The sequence below is a fragment of the Trichechus manatus genome, unplaced genomic scaffold (assembly GCF_000243295.1).
Source record: "Trichechus manatus latirostris isolate Lorelei unplaced genomic scaffold, TriManLat1.0 scaffold00209, whole genome shotgun sequence".
Classification (NCBI taxonomy): Eukaryota; Metazoa; Chordata; class Mammalia; order Sirenia; family Trichechidae; genus Trichechus; species Trichechus manatus.
Window position 1 is genome coordinate 1537199 of NW_004444145.1, and position 22058 is coordinate 1559256.

Sequence of the window (22058 nt, forward strand, 5' to 3'; positions counted from 1 at the left end):
GCTCATTTTGAAAAAGCTATTTATTTTTTTCCAAATGTTATTCCAAAACTGTGTTTTACAGACAAGGGTCAAAATGGGTCAGAAACATCCTATACAAGAAATCATCTTCATAGACATATAATGGAAATAAGAAAGAGTTCACGTTTACCTAGATGTGGCTATGTTCCATGGGAGATGTGGATATGTTCCACGGGAAGATTTCAGCATCCAAAGTGCAAAGACGAAGTGGCTTTTCTTACCACACAAAATACTGACAATCTTCCCTTCCAGCCTACTTTTAATAGTTAGTTGGGATGCCAAATAGACGGCACACTGACCTTTAGAAGTAGGGCTCCACTGGACAAGGTAAGGATGGAGCAGGGTCAAGCATCAGAATGAATTCATCTTTAGAACAAACTGGCTGTGACCTCAACCAAACCCAAAGTCCTGCCTGAGGCCCATCAGAGATAAATATTAGTGTTAGCATCCCATTTACAAGGCTGTGCTTATTAACATTATTAAGAGCTAATCAATCTAAATTAAAGCTTAGCATACTTCCATCACTAGTTCCAACCTCATCCCGTTTTTATGAAGGCTCCATGTTATAGCTCAATTCAAAATGGGAAAAGGGGAACTTCTGAGCTGTCAGAGGGAGCCATCCTAAATCCTCTGTCCAACCCTTTCTTTACTATGCCCTCCCACCTCCCACCCCAAGACAAGTCAGTCTTACCAAAGAGGTAGGGTTTCTGTCATTGTCTCGTGGAAATTAGTTCTAAATAAAACCAGAGAAATATCATTCCATGAGCAGTATTTGGCTTTAAGCCAAAGGACATTCCCCCTACCCCTGCTCCCTCAAGAAGAATCATAATAAATTCCATACTACCCCTGCAAAGATCTCCCACCTAAAAGTTCGAAACAACCAGCACAAGGTGTTGATAAGTTACCTGAGGAGAAGGAGAGGGAGATATATATAGTTTTAATAAAACCCCCATGCACAATTAAACTTGATTAAAAGCTCAGAGAATGCTAAAAATAGTAATGAGTACAGGAGGCGCAGAGCAGAGAGTACAGGTGTGCCCTTTCTTGCAGTTGGTAACTGCAATGTAAGTAACAGGCAGATGAGGCTTCACTTGAGCAGTGGAGAAGCAAAGAAGTTGCCTTGTCGTCCTAGATTGGTGGCAGACTTGCTTTTGCTCCCAAATCTAAAGAAAAAGAGAATGAAATGAAAAAGTATTCTATAAAAATTGGTGAATAAACGGCAACTGTAACATTACTTAATATAATCAACTAAAAGTAGGAAATTCTAGACACTACCTTGTAAGCTACTCTCAAAGGTCACCTAAAATGAGAAAGGTGAGATAGTAAAGACTTTTTAGACCTTTCTGAAAAAATGATCCTTATGGCTCCAGGTTTCCTTTTAAAGCCTGGTTACTAGCTAAGATCTAGTCCAACTTTTCTTTCAATAAGCTTCAACATGATGGGAAAGAAGTCTGAGGAAGCAGTTACCTTTTATTTCCTAAGAAGGTCAATTCTCCATACCTGGGAGTGTTCTTGGTGAGGGTGGAGCGGACTCTCTGCGACAGGGAGCTAGATGAAGGAGTCTTGAGGAGCTGATGCTCGGGAGTGGTCACAGGCCCCAGTAAACTCACTTTAATCAAAGTTTAGAAATATTTTTAAAAGAAGGGAAAGAAGAAAGCACCCTTGTAGGTGGCCAGTTTTAAGCTGAATACCCTGTGAAGGCACTTACGAGCTAAACTCAGAGACCTAACAAGGTCCTAGAGATCATTTTTGGCATCATTTTCTAACCCACTAGTACATCTTTTGAACCATGCAGGCAACTGATCAATGAACAGCTGACATGTGGTTCCTGGTCTAAGCCATTCTCCAACCGCAACCATCACAAATCTAACATGTGAACATTTGATTTCACCTATACTAGAAGAAACAATATGCTCCCTTGAAAACGAACTTTCAGTAATGAAAGAACAGGCCTCAATGCCAGTGAGGTTAGAATGAAACCAACCTACTCAGACACTGTTGGTGGCAATATAAATTGACCAAAGCCTTTTAAAAAATCAATTTGGTAAAACATGAAGAGACATAAAAATATTTAAGTCCTTTAATTCAGCAATCCCACTCGTGGGAATTTATCATTAGGGGATAAAAGTTATATACATATAATGTTGACTGAATCATTATTTATTAATTACAAAAAACTGAAAAACCCAATAGAACATTTAAGTAAATTATAGCTTACATCCATAAAAATGATAACATTATATAGTAAAAAAGAAAAGATTCTCACAACATACTAAGTGAAATAAGAACAAACTGTATCTTAACTATTATTACATCTGTATAAAATCACATGGGTAAAGAGCATGAAGGAGAATTTGGAAAAGTGAAAAGTTATTAGCATGGGACAGTTGTACAAATTTTCCTTTAATGTTAGGATTTTCAAAACAAATTCAATTTTTATTGAAGAATATGAATTTCAAACAGCTCTGACAAAGGCAGGGAGAAGGCACATGCCCAAAACTAGAGAGAGTGAGCTTATGTCCTTTAAGAAGTGCCCCTTAGCCCTTACCTTTAATATCTGGTGTCTGTGGTGTTGAGAAGGCATTTGAGTTTTCAATGACATGCATGGGGTCAATGTTCTCTTGCTCCACCATCATGAACTGACTCCAATATTCCAGTGGCAGTGAAAGCAGGCGCTCTACCACCTAAAAGCCACCAAATATGTTATCAAACTTCCAAAGCTCAGGGCTTACCTCCCAGTATTCTCTCTCCATATAACATCCTATGGACAAATAAATCTTATTCTCAATTTATCCTGTTACACAAATATATATATATATATATATATATATATTCACTCTTGCCTACCTTAGGTTGACGTTTAATGTCCTGTAACATTGTCACTGGGTCTGGATTGGGCACAGCATGGGCAACTATTGTAGGGCCGAAGACTTTAGCCAGATTGGCAACATCCATTTTAGTGTTTGGGCTCTGAGCCACTCTAGGCAAAAGAGTGTTAAATTAGAAGATTCCTCCTCCCCTTAAACGAACACCGAAATATTTCTACAAGAAAACAATTCACCCTTTGTGCTCCCTTCCTAACACCCAGCCCACCTTATCTTCTCCTCGAAAAACTCTCTAACTCCCAGAAAACAGTATTTGCTGTACTTACCTCTGCAAGTGAATCATGAGGAAAGCTAATGTGTCCCTGTTGGCTTGGGGCAGTTCACCCACAGCCTGGTACATGGCAGCTATGCTGTTGTCCTCATCTGTGATTTCTGTCAATGAAAAGAAAGCACCAAGAGGCCTAGACTTCTTTCCCTTGACAGCACACATCCAAGTTATTGACCACAAAGCCTCATCATCTATACAGTAAGCTTTTGAAACTTCTGATTAGGTTCATGTCTGCATCAGACTCTAGTTTCATTAGCAAGCAGGATACTGGCCAACTGCTCAATATTAGAAGTCAGAACTTTTAAAAAGTCAGCTCTGCAGTTAGGAAAGCAGCTGGCAACCCACGTGCTAGGAAGAAACATATAACTGCAGTGACTAGAATTATCAAGAAGGTATCCATTCGTTCTTAAAACGTATTTGAGGGCCTTCTATGTGCCAAGTACTACTCCAAGTGCTGGGAATAAAGCAAAATTAAAGTCTCTGCCTCATGGAACGTACATTCTATTGGAAGAGTCAAAAAAAACAAATATATTTCAGGTAGTGATACATACGATAAAGAAAATAAGGTAGGCAAGATGGGAGCTATTATTTTAAACAAGATGGTCAGGAAAGGTGTTTCTAGGCAAGATACCTGAAGAGAGACTTGAAAAAAGTCAAGGAGCAAACCATGCAAATATCAATGGTAAGAGTGTTCCTGGCTGAGCCAATGAAGACCTCAAGGTAGGCAGTAGGCTTGGTCTATTCTAAGAATTACAAGGATTACAGTGTCACTGGAGAGGAAGAAAAGAAGGGAAGGATGTTGAAAGAAATTATGTCAGGAATGTAACCAGGAGCTGAATCATAAAGGGCCTTTTGGGTCATGTTAAGGACTGGGTTTTATTCTGAGAGTGATGGGAAGATAAGCCACTGGAGGATACCGAGGACAAAAGGAACACTGTCTAATTTAAATTCTAAAAGAACTACTCTAGCTTTTGTATGAGGAACATACCACAGAAGGCAAGAGTAGAAGTAGGAAATCAGCTAGTAGGTTCTTACAACACTTCAGGGTGAGAAATGTTAAAAGTGGTAGTAGTAGGAGTGACAAATATAAAATTTAAGGTATATTTTGCAAGGCTGCTGACAAGATTTGTCGATGTATTAGATATGCAGTGTGAGGAAAAGGAATGAAAGATGGTGCCAAGTTCAAAGAACAACCTAAGAACTGACCAAAAAAAAACTAAAAAGCAACAAGAACAAAAAACTCTGTTAATACCAGGAATACAGTTTAGATAGGAAGTTTAGATAATACAGGTTAGATAGCAAGAGGACAAGCATGAGAAACACTGTATATAGTTATTCATTCATCCAACTATTTGAGCATCTACTATGTTTCAGGCACTGTACTAGGCACAGAGATAAAACAGTACAGGTAGTCCCTGGGTTACCAATGAGATCTGTTCCTAAGTCTGTCTGTAAGTCCAATTCGTAGATAAGTTGGAACAGGTACATACAATTCGTATTTAGCCTCAGTTAGTCAAATGTTTGTCTTAGTATACAGTGTATATTTTACCCTTCTATGCATATAAAACACCTCCAAACCCTGTAATGTTTTCATGAGTGTCACAAAGTAGTGCGTGCATTCATTATTATAAACCATTGTATTTAATTCAAATTTTTAATGTAATAAGCTTTATGGCAGTCCATTCTTAAGTACAACTTGCCCATAAGTCAGGCATTCGTAACTCGGGGACTGCCTGTAAACAGAAGAGCAAAAAATTCCAGCCTTCATGGAGCTTACTTTCAAGTATTAAGATCTGCCCTTACCTGCTGCTTCCATAAAGGTTTTGTTCAGTCGAAAGGTCAGAAGAGGTTCTTTGAGGTTTCGAAGGAAGTCTTTCAAGAGGCTACAGATAGCATGGATGTCATCCACTTTGCTGAGAAGGGGTACAGTTTTCACTCGGAGGAATTTCTCTTTCAGCTCTTTTACTGTCCGGTCACAGCCTGAGATCCTATACAGGCCTGTCTATTATTAAGATGATACTTTTATTTAAGAACCTCCTAATTATTAACACAAACTACAAATTCACCCTCTCCTGGAGTTGACTCTTACCTCAGTCAGCCCTCTCTGCTCAATCTCATTTACGCAGTGGACAACAATGGAGGGGATCATTGGGGAAGTCTGGGACACAAAATCTGCCAGCATTCCCTAAAAGAGGAAGAGTCTGAAATCACTATTTATACCACTTAGATGAGCAGATGAAGACCACATGTAAAGAAACCAATCTCCAGACTAATACTCAGGCTGGGACATCATGTACACTTTTAAATTCCTATTCCCAAAGCATGCATGAGAACAGAGACTCTCAACTATTTTTCTTACCTCCACACCAGAAATGATTTATGGTCACATAAACCATACTCTTTTATGAACAAGTAATATGACCATCAGCTGTTAACTCTACCCTCCTTCATCTTTCCTACTCAAGAAAGGGCATCAGAGAGCAAGCAATGAGATAACAGGTATGGCCTTTAATATAAACTAATCTCTTACTCTAAAAAAGGTAACTTTTTTCACTTTAATTATTCTTAGTAAAAAAAAATTACTTAACACATCTCATAGTTGATCATGAAACCAACCTACTTGTAGGGGAGAACTCCGTGGTTCTATACAGTATAGAAAATTTATTTAAAAAAAAATTATATGCACAAAATAAGATTAGGGAAAAATAACATTTTTTTTCCCCTGAGGGGTTGGTATCAGCAGTGATTTTGTTTTGATTCTTGCTAAAGTTGTTTGTAAACTAAATAATAATTTCTCAACGGATTTAAATGATTTTCAGGACTAGCCAACCTAATTTTGATAGCTTAGTATGGAATATCTCTAACATAAAAGAATATTCACAGATGAAATTATATGACTGGGTTTTGCTTCAAAATAATCCACTGGACAGGGTTGGGAGAAGAGACAGGGGTATCAAGATTGGGTGGGAGTTAGTAATTGTTGAAGTTGGGTGATGGGAACCAGGACTAATTGCACTATTCACTCTACTTCTGTATATGTTTGAAATTTTCCAAAACAGACAGGATAGGGACAAGAGGGAAAGAGAGAGAGAGGAAAAGAAAGGGAAAGGAAGGAGGAAGGGAGGGGAGAGAAGTTTGATTCTAAAAGGTTATTAAACAGACAAAACAAATTCAGACAGAACTCTGCTACAAGTTAACATTTTATAATTTCTACTTATTATTCATAGACGAGATCATTAATTTTAGAACAAAAGTCATTAATTTTAGAGCAAAAACTAACATTAAACCTTTGAAAGCCTAAAGAAGCCATAGCACAAGGATGGCTCCCACAAGTCATACCTCTCCTATCTTGACAGGTGTTCCTATCAGGGTAGGAATGCAGGGAAGGGGACAGCGTTCTCGACATTCTGGATGAGACACCACACGACAGTCTCGACACTTTAGGGATAGCTTGCCAAATTTTATCCGCTTTCCACATGGAACACAAGATTCTGGTTTAATAACCTGAGGATAAAATGGGGCGAAAGGTACAGAGCAGTATGAATTACAGGTAGTTCCTGACTTACGACACGGTTCTGTTCTGACGACTCTGTCGTAAGTTGGTTCTGACATAAATCAAATACCTCTTTTTTTATTTTTTTTTTAGTTTTCATTATTATTGTCTTTTATTATCAGTATCAATGAAGTTGGCATCAGTGTTGCAACAAAGTGGGAGTTGTAATGGCTGTTGGGCTTGTGTGCAATTCAATTGTCATATGTTGTTAGAGTTGAACATTGCCTAACTTTCTATCTGTTATGACTTCTGACACCGACATCATTGTAGACCAAGCCCTAGTATGCTGTACAGCAGTGCTGTGAACAGTAAATCATAAAATTGAACATCTGCGAGTGAACATCTTAGAATGGTAACATCAGCAAATTACATGCTGCAACACTGTATATAGTACATATTACTAACGACAAAGATACATATTTAAAAAAAAAAAAAAGAAGGTCCTAAAATGTGGTTCTTTTTAATTTGAAGATATCGTTAAGCTGGGGACTACCTGTTCAAGATTATTATCATCATCAATTAACATTTATTGAGCACTCAGTAGTGCCAAACAACTTTCTAAGCTCTTTACACATATTTCTTATGTAATTCTCACAATAATCCTGTAAGGTGAATTTTGTTTTTTTCATTTAAAAATAAAGAAACAGAAGCAAAAAGAGATTAAATAACTTGCCTAAAGTCATTCAGCTAGAAGGCAGCAGTGTTAAGCAGTGGAATTTATTGACAAAGACTCAGAAAACATGGATGTTAAATCTGCCACTCACTGTCATGACTCAAGTCAGTTAACTCCTCTGAGCCTCAGTTTACTTGAGTTTTCATAAGGAAATCAAATGATACAAAGTTAAAATGTTCTGAAAATCTAATGCTATATTCAAACAAAATGTAAACATGAATCACTAAAAAGAAAAAACAATTGCTTCTGAAAAGTGGCCTTCTTTAATATTATTCACCGGGTAGAAAGATATACACCTTCTGTCACCAGCAGTTACCCCTGGAGAATGAGACTGGACAGGGAGAAAGAAAATCATATTTACCTTTATAACACTCAGTGTTCTTTAAATTTGTTCCTAGTATATATTACTACTTTGATAATTAAAAATTTTACGTTGTGCCCAAAAGAAAAAGGAGCAATCCTATATTTACCGTCTTAGAGACAAAGTCATGCAAGCGCATCCCTCCGTTGTTACTCTGTGGAGTGCCGGAACTCTCTGTCTCAGTTCTGGGCTCCAGCTGCCTGCTGCTCAGGGTGGAGTCACTGTTCCAAGGTTGTAAAGCACCTAAAAAACAAGCAACTTTAAGTTCTGTATCTTAAATATTGTGTTCCTTCTGAATTTTAACCCAAATTTTAGTTGGTAGATAAGCAATACTCTGTAACCATATCCAAAGGTAAGTATCAACAGCTATGCAAAAAACAGCTTAAAGAAAAACAAACGTTATGCACTACCTGGCAAGGCCAAGGCCAGCAATCCAAAGGTAAAGCATGACACAAACAGTTCTCTGGCCCTCATTAAGCAGCAGTAAGAAACTACCCAAAATATCTAATTCTTGCCTCAGGAGACGGCTTTCTAAGAAATCAACTCCCCCAAATCTTACCGGTTGTTTTACACAAGCAATTTAACCACAGACCCAACAGACCTGTTTTCCTTCGGCTCCTGGTCCAATATGGCACAGTCTCAATAGTGGACACAGCTTCAATGGGCCCACCATCATTAGGAACAGTCACTGTAGTTTTTGCAACTATGGATTCATTCCCCTGAAACAAAAGTAGCAATGAGGGGCAGGAAAACATATAGAATCTAATCTCCCTTCTACGACAGGGTATTTTGGAGTGGTTGAAAAATTCTTGAGTCTTGGTCAGGACTTAAGGCCTCAGCTCAGAACACTCTTAAACTGAAATCTCATACTTTACAATACAAAATATAGGTCACAGGGGTATACATACAAACAACTAAGAATCAAACATAAAGCTGACAGATGTTCACATAATCAGAATAATTTCATTCATTATAGATAATAAGGATAGTATTACATAGAAAAACTCTCACCCAACATCTCTCTCAAAATAACACAATGCTGACTCAAGAGGATTTTTAATGTTTGCGGCCACTAATCTCTGGTGTGTTCAAGACCACAATTCTCTTGGTCTGACTAGTCTTACCTGGTCTACTGTGGAGCCGATGGAACGAGTTTTCTTTATAGGTCCAGGTGGACCGTCAATAAACTGTCGACTATTAGAGCGCTAGAGAGGGGGCAAAGACCAATAATTTAGTGCCAAGTAGAAGATCTGAAGCACAGAAGATAAAATTATTCTATCACACAACTTCAACGCGAGTCCTAGGGGCCAGGACTATAGTAAATAACAACGTGTGCTCTCTCTTATCATCCATTTCTACATGAAGCTTAAGTTGTACCAACACATAAATGCCCTCAGTGCCCCAGAAGAAATGAACAAGCTCTGGAGAAATTCAGATGACAGCACTAGAAAAAGCAGAGCTGTAATCCTATCTAAGGACATGAAGTCTTTGGGAACACATTACGTACCCTAAACAAGCACACACCGACAGATCTCTGTATATTCCATTATACACACATTTCATCTGAAGCTCACACTACAGCACAAAAGTCCTGCATAAAAATTCGCATGACAACTCAAAACAAACTTAAGCATATCCTTTTCCGCCCTATGAATGAACTGAGATGCAGCCCAGACCAGTAAAATAGAACAGGATCCTAGGATCCAGTAGTGAGTTACTATCTCAGGGAATATCAATACCTACCCACCCCCCATGTCTACAATGGCTAGAGCAGTATGTCAGGAATACCGTACCATGGCAAAATTTCCAGAGAAAATTCTTTTACTGTTACTTTATAAAAAAAATAAACAAAACCAACGTACCCTCTTTTGTCTCTTCTTCAGTTTGAAAGTCTTCACCAAAGAAGAATCCCAATCCTGTTGACAATTTATACTGTATTAATGTATTTCTTTGGTTGGATCTCCCCTAAACTGTGCAAATTTACAGTTAATTTTAAAGGCTTCCTGAGTCAGGCTACCTAACTGACAATTTGGGAGAGGGGGAACGGAGGATCTCAACTGCTGTAGCTATAGTAAGTTAACATGCTTTCTTTTGAAAATTGAAGCTATTGTAATAGAATCATGAATCAATACCACAGAGGCAAGAAAAGGTTAAAGCATCAACTTCTGCCGTGATTATATCCGGTGCCTGGTCCTTTATTTCTGATTATTTTTGTAATTAGTTTTAGAATTTACAGAATGTTAGGCACTATACTGATCTTGTTAGATGTGATTCTTGCCCTCAAGGGATTGCTACTATCTAATAAGACGGTCTGCACAGTGCTGCCACTTAAACAGTTCTAGTTTAAGTTTTATGTCTCTCAATCATTCCTCTTCCTTGGGCCCTAAAAAAGATGTTCACCACTGAAGAAATGTCATTTACCATGGTCTGGTTTCACTTCACTTATTTTAATCATTTGCAATCATTTTTAAGAGCTACCTGTGGCTTCCTTACTTTTGATAATCCCTGAAAAGAGAATATCCAGAAACAGAAGTTGTTCATAGCAGCTTAGCTATAAACAAATAGCTATGTAGTAGCTTAGCTACATAAATTTAACCTCCTCGATTCATGGCTGAGTAATCTGGTTACTGACATGTCTGATTCAGCTTCAATTACAATAGATAACACATCATAGGTCTAGCTCCAAAATCAGCTAATAATGTGTTCTAGTTTTATTATATATCCCAAACCTATTCCATATCATTCCTTATTTCAAAAAAGGTGATGCCTAATTTTTGTATCTATGAAATAGCAATTATTTCCCTTGTCAAACATTGAATTTGGACAGAAAAATCCTAGCCACAAAACAAGCAGTTGCCACTTGTTCTGTAATCATTAGAAAACCAACCACCAACGACCTCCACTAATCTACTGTTCTATTTGCTAGCTTTCATTGAGAAACAGTAAAGATACACAAACCAATGAACTATAGTCTTCTAAATATCAAAGACTGAACTATCAGGAGATGACCCTTTATGTAGAAATACCACAAGTTAAGAGAAATGTACTGTCCCATAAAAGCAGAGTAACAAAGAGTTTAGACACATTAACCATTGTTAATTAAAGGATCACACAGTGACTAGAAACTCTCATCACAATCTTCTGGCTGAAGTCCCAGGACATAATGTCTCCTTTTAACTGTGAAGTACAGTTAAGTTCTCCTCAAGAGCCAAACTAATTCAGAAATAAGGCACAAGTCTGTTTACCCAAAAAGCAGCAAATAAACTCTGCCTAGATACAGTCTGGAGCCCTGGTGGCACAGTGGTTAAGAGCTTGGCTGCTAACCAAAAGGTCAGCAGTTCTAATCCATGAGCAGCTCCTTGGAAACCCTATGGGGCAGTTCTACTCTGTCCTGTAGGGTTGCTGTGAGTCGGAATCAACTCCACGACAACAGGTTTTAGACACAGTCTTGTTAATGCTTTGATTGCTAGCTGAGGCTTTAATAAGTCAAGACAAAATCATTAGCACATACAGCTCACAGATCCTTTAAATAAAACTAACCTCATGACAAATCCTGATTTCTACATTCACACTTCCAGAAACTAAGTAAATAGATAAGCCAGTCTCTTACAGCCTGTGTGAATTTATATTTTAAAATGCTAGCTCAGAATCTATAGTACATCAACTATAAAATAGTAATAAAGGCTGTTCAGCAGAGAGGGCAGAAGAGATGTTCCTGAGAGCGCAGGGGTAAGAAAAGTAGTAATTCTCAGAGATCAAATGTTCATTACCAGCGATTCATCAGTCTTGTCAAAGCTGATATCTGATAAAATGGAACCAGATTCATCAATGGTCGACAGTCTAGATTAAGTGAAACAATATAGTGTTAGACACAGAAGATTGTGGAAAGTGAGACCCACCAACACTCAGAACAAATCCCACTGGTCAGGTAACATCAGTAATTTCAGAACAGTATCTTCTCTATGAGAATTGCAAGTACAAATCCAAGCTGTGATGGGTTGCTTTTTATGGTTTTCATGGCAGTGTGTGTACATGTGCATGAGCACACACGTAGCACAGTTGCTTTTTAATAAAGGCTCTATCACAGCAGTTGAAAGTTACAGTCGGGGGTACAGGTGCTAGTTCTCTATTGAGTTTGTACTACAGGCTACTAAAAATTCACAAGACAGAAGAGTAAAGTTTAATTTGATCCCAGTTGTGGTTGCCTTCTACAAGAGAGAGTATGGCTTTTTAAGAAATTAAGCCCGTATATCTTCTTAGTTATAAAGATACCCCACAAAACAACCAGGCAACAAAATAAATAGCTCTGAGAGTGCTGACCTTACTTATTGTATTGGGGGTGTCAGATTCAAAGCCTGGTTGAGACTATTTTAAATAGTGATGCAGAGGAACCAAAATTACTCTCTGGGCTTGGCTCACAGACGTCTTTCTAGAGTAGCAGAGCTACAAGAGCTCTCTGGAGAGTAAACACTGAAAGTATTGCTGAACTGCCACTTTCACCTGTAGGTTTCTTAGCAATGTGCAGGATTAGTTATTGATGTGCAAGTTAGCAGCAACATCAAAATTTTACCCACAGTGAAACAACTTCTAAGGAAAAATTTAAAAATAGAGCAGAGCTCCCTGTGCCTTTATTTCCCATCCTTCCCCCAAAGTCTTCCTGCTTTATGCAGCACACACTCCAAAAGCAGTATATTTGAGAGTCCAGATAACAAGAACTTCTGACAGCTGTGCAGAGCTTGTGATCGGGTAACAACCGATGCAGTTCCCTCACCTTTTGTTCCCAGCATTGCCACTGGATGGCTGGCCCCTGTTGAGAAAAGCCAGAGCTGATTTTTGCTCCTCACTTAGTTGAATGCTGCCAGATGTGTCACACATGAGCATCTCTCGAATCAGCTGAATCTGTCGTTCCTACAGACCACAGCAGAGTAAAACATCATTATTAGCCAGGGGAAAAAGCTTCACCTCAAATTTATGGGACAGGCAGACCAGAAGACATTAAAATATAGCATTATGCAAATGGGCCTTCAGGAAGACTGCTACACCAATAGCATATTAATTTACATGAAGCCCAGATTGTGTCTCTGATTTCTAACTGGTAAAATGATCTCAGTGTAGAATAGTGGGGTTCCTGCTACAAGACTTCTGGATCAAACTGCTAATCCAAGAAGAGAGTAATGCAAAATGAGAGCCCCAAAATAGATTTCGCATAGCAAAAACACTTTAGTATCATTTGATCAGGACAATTATTGGCTTCTTCTATGGATCAAAGCAGCCACCCACCTTTCTAAATGGTAGATCAAAATGCATTAAAATGGATACAAAGCTGTAACATACTAGAACCAGACAATTTGAGCTTACTGAGGCATCTACCTCTGTACCAAGATGGATTAGTTCCTCCTAGTAAAAGCTTTCCTTTGCACCATGACCCACCCTGGTGTATCAAAATGACAGTGTTCTATGCCAGTCCCATTGCTCTACTCTGGTTGAATAAACGTAGCCCCTTACTCTGAATTAGACAGCAGTGACGGAAGATTTAGAGTTGTATTGCCTGTATCAACAACAAACCACCAGCTATTGATATAAGCATGGCCAATATCTGTGACAGATCAAGTACACTAGGATATCCCTGCCCTTCTCTCTAATTTTAATTCTTTAAATTCTCACTTGAAGTCTTGTCTATTAAGTAATATTTTCAAGTCTAAAGGAGAAAAAAAATTTAATTTCACCTATGAAGAAGAAGATTCCTAGGCTGCAATCTCAGCTCCAATAAGCTGTTAATGGACAGGTCACATTCAGTTCTTTAATGTGGAAGAAGAAACTGGGGTCTATCTGGCCTTCCCTTGCCCCACCGTTATAGCTCCAGTGAGCCCTAGCACAGAAAACAATACACACCAGCTTTTCGCAGTCAGCCTCAGCTCGCTGTCTCCGTTTGATCTCTACATCCACCTGATTGCGTGCATGCTTCAGCTTAACATCCAGAGCGCTACGCTCAGTCTCTGCTTTCATCAAAAGATCCTTGCATTTCCCCAGCTCCTGGTCTGTTCTCTGCCACTTTTTACGAAAATCCTCAAAGTCCTTTGCCAACTGGATGAATTCTGAGGAAAGAAGGAAATTTTAATAATTCAAGCACCAAACAGAGTATAAATGATCTAATAAGTAAGTCCTATGGTTAGCTTTACTCCAAATATTTAACTAAAGGAGTAGCTGAACTGTGGGCAAATCGGGCTGAAAATAACCAGAAGCAGATTCTGGGACCCTGGATATATGTTCATCACTCCAGATGAGAGCTTTGTAGGGGGGATTTCCCATTTCAATAGGCCACTTCTTTTGGCTTAGCCAGGGGCATCTGCTATGGAATAAGTAACTCATTAGTCACCTGGCTCCAGATGTAACACTAACACTGAAAGCTCCTGAACAGAAGGCAATCAAAGGGGGACACCTTTGGGGCAGCCTTCACGCACCAGGACAATTACAGCCATAAAACAAAAACAGCCTCCTTTACAGTCATGCATTGCTGCGCCAGAGACGTTAAACAGCAAATTCAAATGTAACTGCTATAATATGCTCCAGTAGATGTAGATTAATATTATAGATGGCTAGGCTTACAATTCCATTCAGCTATATAATTATACAAATATTGATTTGAAAGTAAAGAGCCAATTTGCTTTTGCTGTTTAACACTGCCCTAAAGGGTATGTAAACATTTCAGTTGGAAAGACACAAGAAAAGATATGAGCTTTTGGTGAGTCACTGACAGCAGAATGTGAACTCTTTTCAAATGGCTGCAAGAGAAAACACTGCTTCCAAGCAATATAACCCTGGTAAGATTCATTCTTATTACCTGCTATTGGCAAAGACTGCTCTTCTACAATGTATTTGCAAAAGCACCTTACAATTTCTAGATAACCTCAATCTATCTCTAAGCATCACTCCCCACCAGCATCATGGAAGAAGTTCCAAGGTGTACATCTGCGGCTGGTCAAACTAACCCAGTTCACAGCTGCAACTAGGCCAAATGCACAAAGTTAGCAAATTCTTAGGTATTTTCCTACTTGAATGTAACCTAAGACTATGAGAAATAATAAAGTGTCCTTTTTAAGCAATTTTATCAATTTGACTAAATTTCAAACTTACAAATTAGGATACCAATTCATTCTTGATATCTTGAGAAATCAAGTCTTACGTATAATAAAAATTTCAGTTTTTAGGAAGAACAGATTTTATTAGCAAAATAGGATACTATGACCTAGTTGTTTTAGACAATGAAAGTATCAAGGACCCTCCATCCCCCAAAATAAAGTATTATTACAATTCAAATAGCTTTAAATGATATGCTGGTTTAGTTAACAGTTTAGAACATATTACAAGGTTTCTTGTTATGTTTTTAAAGAAAAAGAAAACAAGCAATATATCCTTTTGCAAATTTAACAATTTCAATATTATAGATTCACATGGAAAAAAATTAAAAACGAGCTGGTTACTTGGATGTGTTCACTCTGACAATTCATCAAGCAACGTACTTGTCTGATATATGGAATACTGCAGTTTCAAAAAAAATAAAGAACAAACACATTTTTCAACTACAGAGTCTAAAAAAGTTTCTAGCTCCACACTGTGGTCAGTTAAATGATATTTCTAAATATAATGTTGCATACAGTTTAATGTTTACTGAACTGAAAAATAATTTTGAGAATGAAAAGGTTTTCATCTGATCTAATTTTGTTGTTCGTTTGCTCTTTAGGATATTCTTTCCTATAAGTCTTAATTTGAGTTATCATTCCTATTCATTGTTAACGGCACACATTACAGACTGAACCGAACTGGACCAACTTGGAACTCAAACTAATTAGTTCATTTCAAGGAAAGAATTTCTATTTTAAGACAAATGATTAAATTACTGGTTCAGTTCAGTTTATGTTAGGATAAAACCATACATTTGCATATCTGATTAAGACATTACTTTTACATACAATTCTGTTATAAACTAAGTTTGTAGAATTGGGTCAAAAGAGCATTTTGGACGACAGAGCAGGAAATGTTTGATTTTGGAGACCAATAAACATGGCATTTTCTGTTAGTCTGAAAACATTCAGCTTGGTATATTTCCTGTCATGAAGTAAACATTCAACAGATTCATTAAATTTAAACAAAATATATACATATGCATATCATACTAAACTATACACAAAAGTAAAGCACATTCATCAAAAAGGAGGAAGGAGATGGGAAATTTGCTTAAAGCAAATTGAGAATAATCTTTGATTCATTAAAAAAAAAAAAAAAAATCAGAAGTTCATTCATAGTTCCCCAAATAGATTAATGCAGTTCCAGAAATCCTCTTTTTTCAGTTTACTCCGCCTAGGGCCTTTGTCTTCCCCACTACCTTCTAAGCTTCTTAAGGGCAGGGACCCCTTTTGCTCTTTTATGTCCAGTGCCTTGCATTTTCCCCAGCATATAACAGGGACTGACATATTTGTTGAATGAATGACTTGCTGTTCAGATCAAATTTAAACTCCAGGCATCCAAAGCCAACTCACCAATCTAATCAAACTTATCTCCCTACCACTATACAATAAATACTCTCTCTCTAATTAAACCAGTTCATCCCTGCCCCCATTTCTATCTTCTCACTTGTGATCAAGCTATGCATTCTAATTGGAATACCCTACCTATTCTTTACACACCCATTTTTCAAGTCCCATCTGCTCTATGAAAACTTTCCTAATTAGTTTGGTCCACATTAAATCTTTCTAGATGTCACAAAAGCATGTATTTTGATACTTGTATTATTTTCTGTTTCATGATGCTGAATCCTGTCTCTAAAACTGAAATACGATAATCCTCTTGAAAACAGGTGCCATGTCACATACACTATAATAACTCCTACTGTACATAGTGTAGCACAAACCTAGAATGGGGTTGGTACACAAAAAGCACCTGATAAATATTAAGTTATATTTATTCCTAATTTATACACCATCATAAAAAGTTCAAGCAACTTATAAAATAAATATAGAAGATAAATACCATTAGATTAGAGAAAAAAATATATAACAAAATACCTAGGCTATTAAAGTCACTTTATTTCAATATTAACTTTCACTCTGATCTTTCAGTAACCTTAGACTTAGCTTTAAAAAAACTGTACAAAAGCAAAAAAGAATAAATTCATGATGAAAGGCAAGAAAAAAGGAGTTAGGGGATACTTAGCCATGGGAGGAATTCTTAGGATCTAAGGAAAGGACAGGGCCCTGGTGGCACAGTGGTTAACAGCTACAGCATGCTACAGCTGCTAACCAAAAAGTCAGCAGTTTGAATCCACCAGCTGCTCCTTAGAAACCCTATGGAGCAGTTCTACTCTGTCCTATAGGGTTGCGATGAGTCAGAATCAACTCAACAGCAATGGGTTGGGTTTTTTGGTTTAAGGAGAAGACAGACACTGGGGTGGTTGCAGAAAGCAGATTCCAGGATCTAGAAAACACAGAGTAATTTTAGTTACTCAAAAGCCAACATTCCAAGTTAGGAATGAGGGAGGGGAAGGTGTACTTCTAATTTTATAATAGAAATCAGATCAATAGGAAGATAGAATTTGTTAACAGAAATTTACTTACAAAATAAGGGTACCTACAAAAATAAATATCTTGTATTTTTGTATGGCATAATCTCTTCCAAAAGTATTTTCACAAGTAGTATCTCATTTTATCCCTAAATCCTTACAGCACACCCACAAAGAAGATAAAGACATATAAATTCCAATTTTACAGATGGAGAAACAGAGAAATAGCAGTTAAAAGCCAGTACTAGTTATTGAGACTACAAACCTCAGATTCTTCTCTCTGCTCCCACATCCTATCAGCTGCCTCCTCCTAGCGATTTTATCATAATCTCTTCCACCCATTTTCCCTGATTTTTGTCTTCACAACTATCATTGCAGTTAGGGCTCTTATTGCCTCCTCCCTGAGCTATGGCAACCGTCTGCTAATTGGTTTCCCAGCCTCCACTTCTAATGCAGCCTACATCTCTGCCAAGTTAATCTTCCAAAAACACAGCTCTGAGTATGTCACTCTGTTATGGGTTGATTTGTGTCCCCCCCAAAAAATACGTTCAAGTCCTAACCCCAGTAACTGTGAATGTGATCTTTATTTGGAAACAGAATTTTTGCAGATGTAATCAGTCAACATGAGATCATACTGGAGTAAGATGGGCCCTAACCCAGTATGACTGTTATCCTTATAAAAAGAAAAGACACAGAGACACAGAGGGAAGAAAGCCATGTGACAACAGAGACAGAGATTGGAATGATGCATCTACAAGCCAAGGAACGCCAAGGATAGCAGGAAACCACCAGAAGCTAGGAGAGAGGCATGAACAGAGTACCTCCAACAGAGCCTCCAGAAGGAATCAACCTTGCCAACACACTGATTTCAGACTTCTAGCCTCCAGAACTGTGAGAGAATATATTTCTGTTGTTTTAAGTCACACAGTTTGCGGTACTTTGTTACAATAGCCCTAGGAAACTACTAATACACTCCTCCTTACTCTTATTCCCCTCAAACTCTCTTGCCTCCACTGCTGTTCCCTCCCTAACCTAAAATGCTCCTCTTTTACCTCTGCATGACAGGATCCTACCCTACATCTAAGGCTCCACTCAAACTCCACTTTTCTCTATGAAGTCATCTATTTATTCCTTTCCCTCAACTAAACATGTGCTAGAAGTTATGATAAATATTTGCTGAATGAACCTGAGTTTTAAAATCTGTAATTCAATACTCTTCCCACTAGACTCTAAAGTAATCTATCTTCTGAGATGATGCGACCTCAAAGAGCAGCCTAATTAGTATGCCATCGCGGTTACTAAGCTGGTACCATATGACAGGGTTCATGCAGCAGCTATCAGAGAGAGAAAATAGAATATTGTTTTGAAAGGCCTGTAAGTGGGTAAGAGCTATTAAAAACAATCAAATTAAAGAAAATACTAAACTAGGTACTATGGGGATAAAAAGTTAAAGACATAGTTCTTGCACTACTTTTACACAAGTAAGGATGATGAGAACAACATTTACTAAATTAGGCATCAATAAAAATCTGAAATAGGAGAAGATGCCAACACAAAGAGAAGCTGGTTCTCTTAGATCACATAAGTCAATGCTGTCAGCCTCACCCTCCTTTCTTGCTAATCTACTACCTCCCAGACTGTTCCCTCTATCAAGACCTCCTTTTTTTCCCCAGCTCTCCACCCAATCCCAATCCTTTATTACTAAGCATCAATTATCTGAAGTAGGTAAAAGTAGATGACCGGCCCATCCTTCAAAAAGAAGTACCATTTTTTTTCCTTCTTCAATTGAAAATGTTTTCTAGAACATAGAGAAAGCCCATGATGAAAAATGTAGACAACTTCTACTCTAAAGAAAAAAGCAGTGTCCTTAGAAATTCAGTAGATTATACCTAGTTTATGGTACAAATATGAAATTGGCAACTAATGCCAAGTATTCACTGGAAAGAGAACCCTGATAATGAAAAAAATTCTGGGTAAAACCCATTTGAGGGCAAATGTAGAAAAAAGTGACCATTTAGAATGAGTGCCCATTAAGCTTTGACCATGGATAAGTGACTATGTTGTTTGTTTTTTTCAGATAACCCCAATGAAAAGTAATTTTAAAATTGGAACACACTTCAGCTTTGTAGAAAATCCAAATCTGAAATCTGTTTTTTCTCTTTGCACAGGCCAGCTCAGAATGACTTACGGAGTTCATTTCCTTCACTGAGAATCTCCACCCGGCGCACAAGCTGCTCAAACAGATTCCGCAAATTCAGCATCGTAGACTCCATCTTTCTGCCAAGAAATCAAACATACGTTAGGGGTCCTGCCTTCTCCCACACACAAAAGATTCAGTAGCAATCCAGTACAGTCACCAGAAGCTAACATCTGGATTCTTTCCTTTTTAGCTACCATCACAAGAATCTCAAGCCAACAACTGATGTTCTGTGTGGTCCTTATTATAATAAAGTTGGAAAGTTTGAGGCTGATTTGAAAATTTGAAAAGCATTTCACAGATCTCTGAATATAATATCCCCTTCCTGCCTACTTTTTCCCCACTCTGCAATCACTCTGGAGCTGAGAAGTAATCAATTCGGGACAAGCGTATCAGTTGATTATTAGATGACCAACTACAAAATGTGGTTCTTAAAGTCAAGCCTATTGACAGCACTTTTGCCACTTCAATCCTTCTGGACTTTGAAGACCTTCAATGTAACTTAAAAGCTTTATTTTTAATTTCATTTTTAGCTCGTGCCCCTGTTGCAACTGCCGTTTAAAACGCAGGACATGGTCAGCACATTTTCTACCAACGGCACAGATGACGTCACACGAGTGATTAAGCAGGGAAATAGCCAGCTCAGCAGCACAAGAATTATTTCTGTAATGCAGGGCTCTCTGCTGGACTGCGTGCAGGGACCATGTCTAATAAATTTATACCAAGTATAGGCAAAGGATTATGTTGTACCACATTCTGGCATCAGAGACAATACACCACCTTCACAGTTAGAAGGGCAAAGGAAAAATCATTTGCTACTGTGTTCTGTATAGTGAATTTCAGGCTTCGTCTTCCCCCTAAAGACCTGCTGATACTACATTAAAAACGGTGTCCCTATAGACAGTTCTATTCCAAATAGACTTTAACTGGGAACACTTTGAGGAAATAAGATCTTCATTTAACAGTCAAGAAAGAAAGATATCAATTGGATGTTATGAAAATTATCTCAAGGAAATGAAATAAAAAACCAAATTTCATTTGAAAATCGAATGTCTTCAAAAATACCATTGAAGGATTCTTCTTATGTTTCTCCTGAACACCCCCTCAACATTCTAGTCCAGGTCCTTATTTCACGCATCTAAATAAATTTTAAGAACTCTTTTATGAAGGTTTAGTGATTTTACAATGTTTATAAGATTGTATCCTAAACCGTGAGGGCAAGAAAGGGATGGAGGAAAAAACCAACAAAGGACAAAGGAACATATGTGAACATAAAGATATTTTCTATTAAATGCTGCAAAATTATTCATTTGTACTTGTATGACGATTGCTCTAATAGCAAAAATGCTTCCAATTCCAAGCGTGGATGCAATATATACCTGAATTAGGGCCGGAAACCAAGATTTTTAAATGGTAATATATCTGTTCCAAGCTACATAATCACAGCAAGCTGCTAAGCAACCAGACCAACAAATGTATTACAAAGCTCTTTCTCTAAACTAAGAACAAGACTGAAAAGAATAGCATTAAAACCGACAGGAAAAAATCTGGAAGTCATGGAGATGCCTACGGACTTAAGAATAAGACAAAACAAGCAAACATTCTCAAGTGCTACAGGACAGAAGCTGGGCCAGCGCATTCAGTAGCCAATTTAAATGATGATTTCCCTTTGGATTCCAGTAGAAATGGAAGACATTGATCAGTAGTTTCAACATGGGGTACTGATTTATTTCAGCACTCATCTGAGACTATATGACAGTGAGCTCAGTACACAGGAAAACTTCTATCCACCCAAGAACACAGAAAAGGGAATCTTCATGGTGCAACTAGGGTATTGAAAACTGATTGTTCAAAAAAATAAAACAAAATAAGCATAGTTATCACTCCTGTGGCCTTTTCTCTCCTATGTGTATTATACCCACCCTCTTATCCCTTGCAGGTTGTCATCACTCATTTCTACCAACTTCCCTGTCTCCAGTCTTTCCCCCAATGCTTCGCTCAGCTGGCCCTCCGGCGCAAACACTGCACTCTAATTTAACTTTACCATATGTTTCTGGAGCCCTGGCGGCGCAGTGGTTAAGAGCCACAGCTGTTAACCAAAAGGTCAGCAGTTTGAATCCACAGCCGCTCCTTGGAAACCCTATGGGGCAGTTCTACTCTGTCCTATAGGGTCGTCATGAGTCAGAATTGACTTGAATGCAGCTAGTTTGGTTTTTGGGTTTATGTTTCTACCCTACATCCCAGGCAGACTATAAACTTATTGGGGAGAGAAATCTTACATTTAGCACTAATGTATTACTTACACACACAGAGTATTTAACACAAAGCTTACATACAAAATAAATATTTGATAAATGAAAGTCACACAAACATACACACTAGCCAATTATGCTGTCAAAAGACTTCTACTCTACCCAAACGTCAAGGTGTACCATAGAGCCAAACAAACAAAAATACGTTTAGAAAAAGGGGGGATAGAAAGGAAATGAACAGACACTTCACCAAAGAAGACATTCAAATGGCCAGCAGACACATGAGGAAATGCTC

General features: G+C 38.0%; 1 protein-coding gene across 1 annotated transcript in view; it reads right to left on the bottom strand.

The window, feature by feature from the left end:
• Positions 1–2: 2 nt before the first annotated feature.
• RACGAP1 (Rac GTPase activating protein 1) overlaps positions 3–22058 on the bottom strand; it is a 27989-nt gene continuing 5933 nt past the window's right edge. The window contains exons 2-17 of the mRNA XM_004388309.3: positions 19503–19591; positions 13651–13853; positions 12530–12666; positions 11529–11598; positions 9621–9674; positions 8883–8963; positions 8360–8477; positions 7868–8001; positions 6511–6675; positions 5261–5356; positions 4975–5173; positions 3170–3275; positions 2866–2998; positions 2567–2702; positions 1519–1627; positions 3–1181 (exon numbers count right to left, since the gene is read on the bottom strand). Of these exons, the coding sequence (XP_004388366.1) occupies positions 1106–1181; positions 1519–1627; positions 2567–2702; positions 2866–2998; positions 3170–3275; positions 4975–5173; positions 5261–5356; positions 6511–6675; positions 7868–8001; positions 8360–8477; positions 8883–8963; positions 9621–9674; positions 11529–11598; positions 12530–12666; positions 13651–13853; positions 19503–19587 (1902 nt within the window). The 5' untranslated portion in view covers positions 19588–19591 and the 3' untranslated portion in view covers positions 3–1105. The remainder of the gene's footprint in view (positions 1182–1518; positions 1628–2566; positions 2703–2865; positions 2999–3169; positions 3276–4974; positions 5174–5260; positions 5357–6510; positions 6676–7867; positions 8002–8359; positions 8478–8882; positions 8964–9620; positions 9675–11528; positions 11599–12529; positions 12667–13650; positions 13854–19502; positions 19592–22058) is intronic.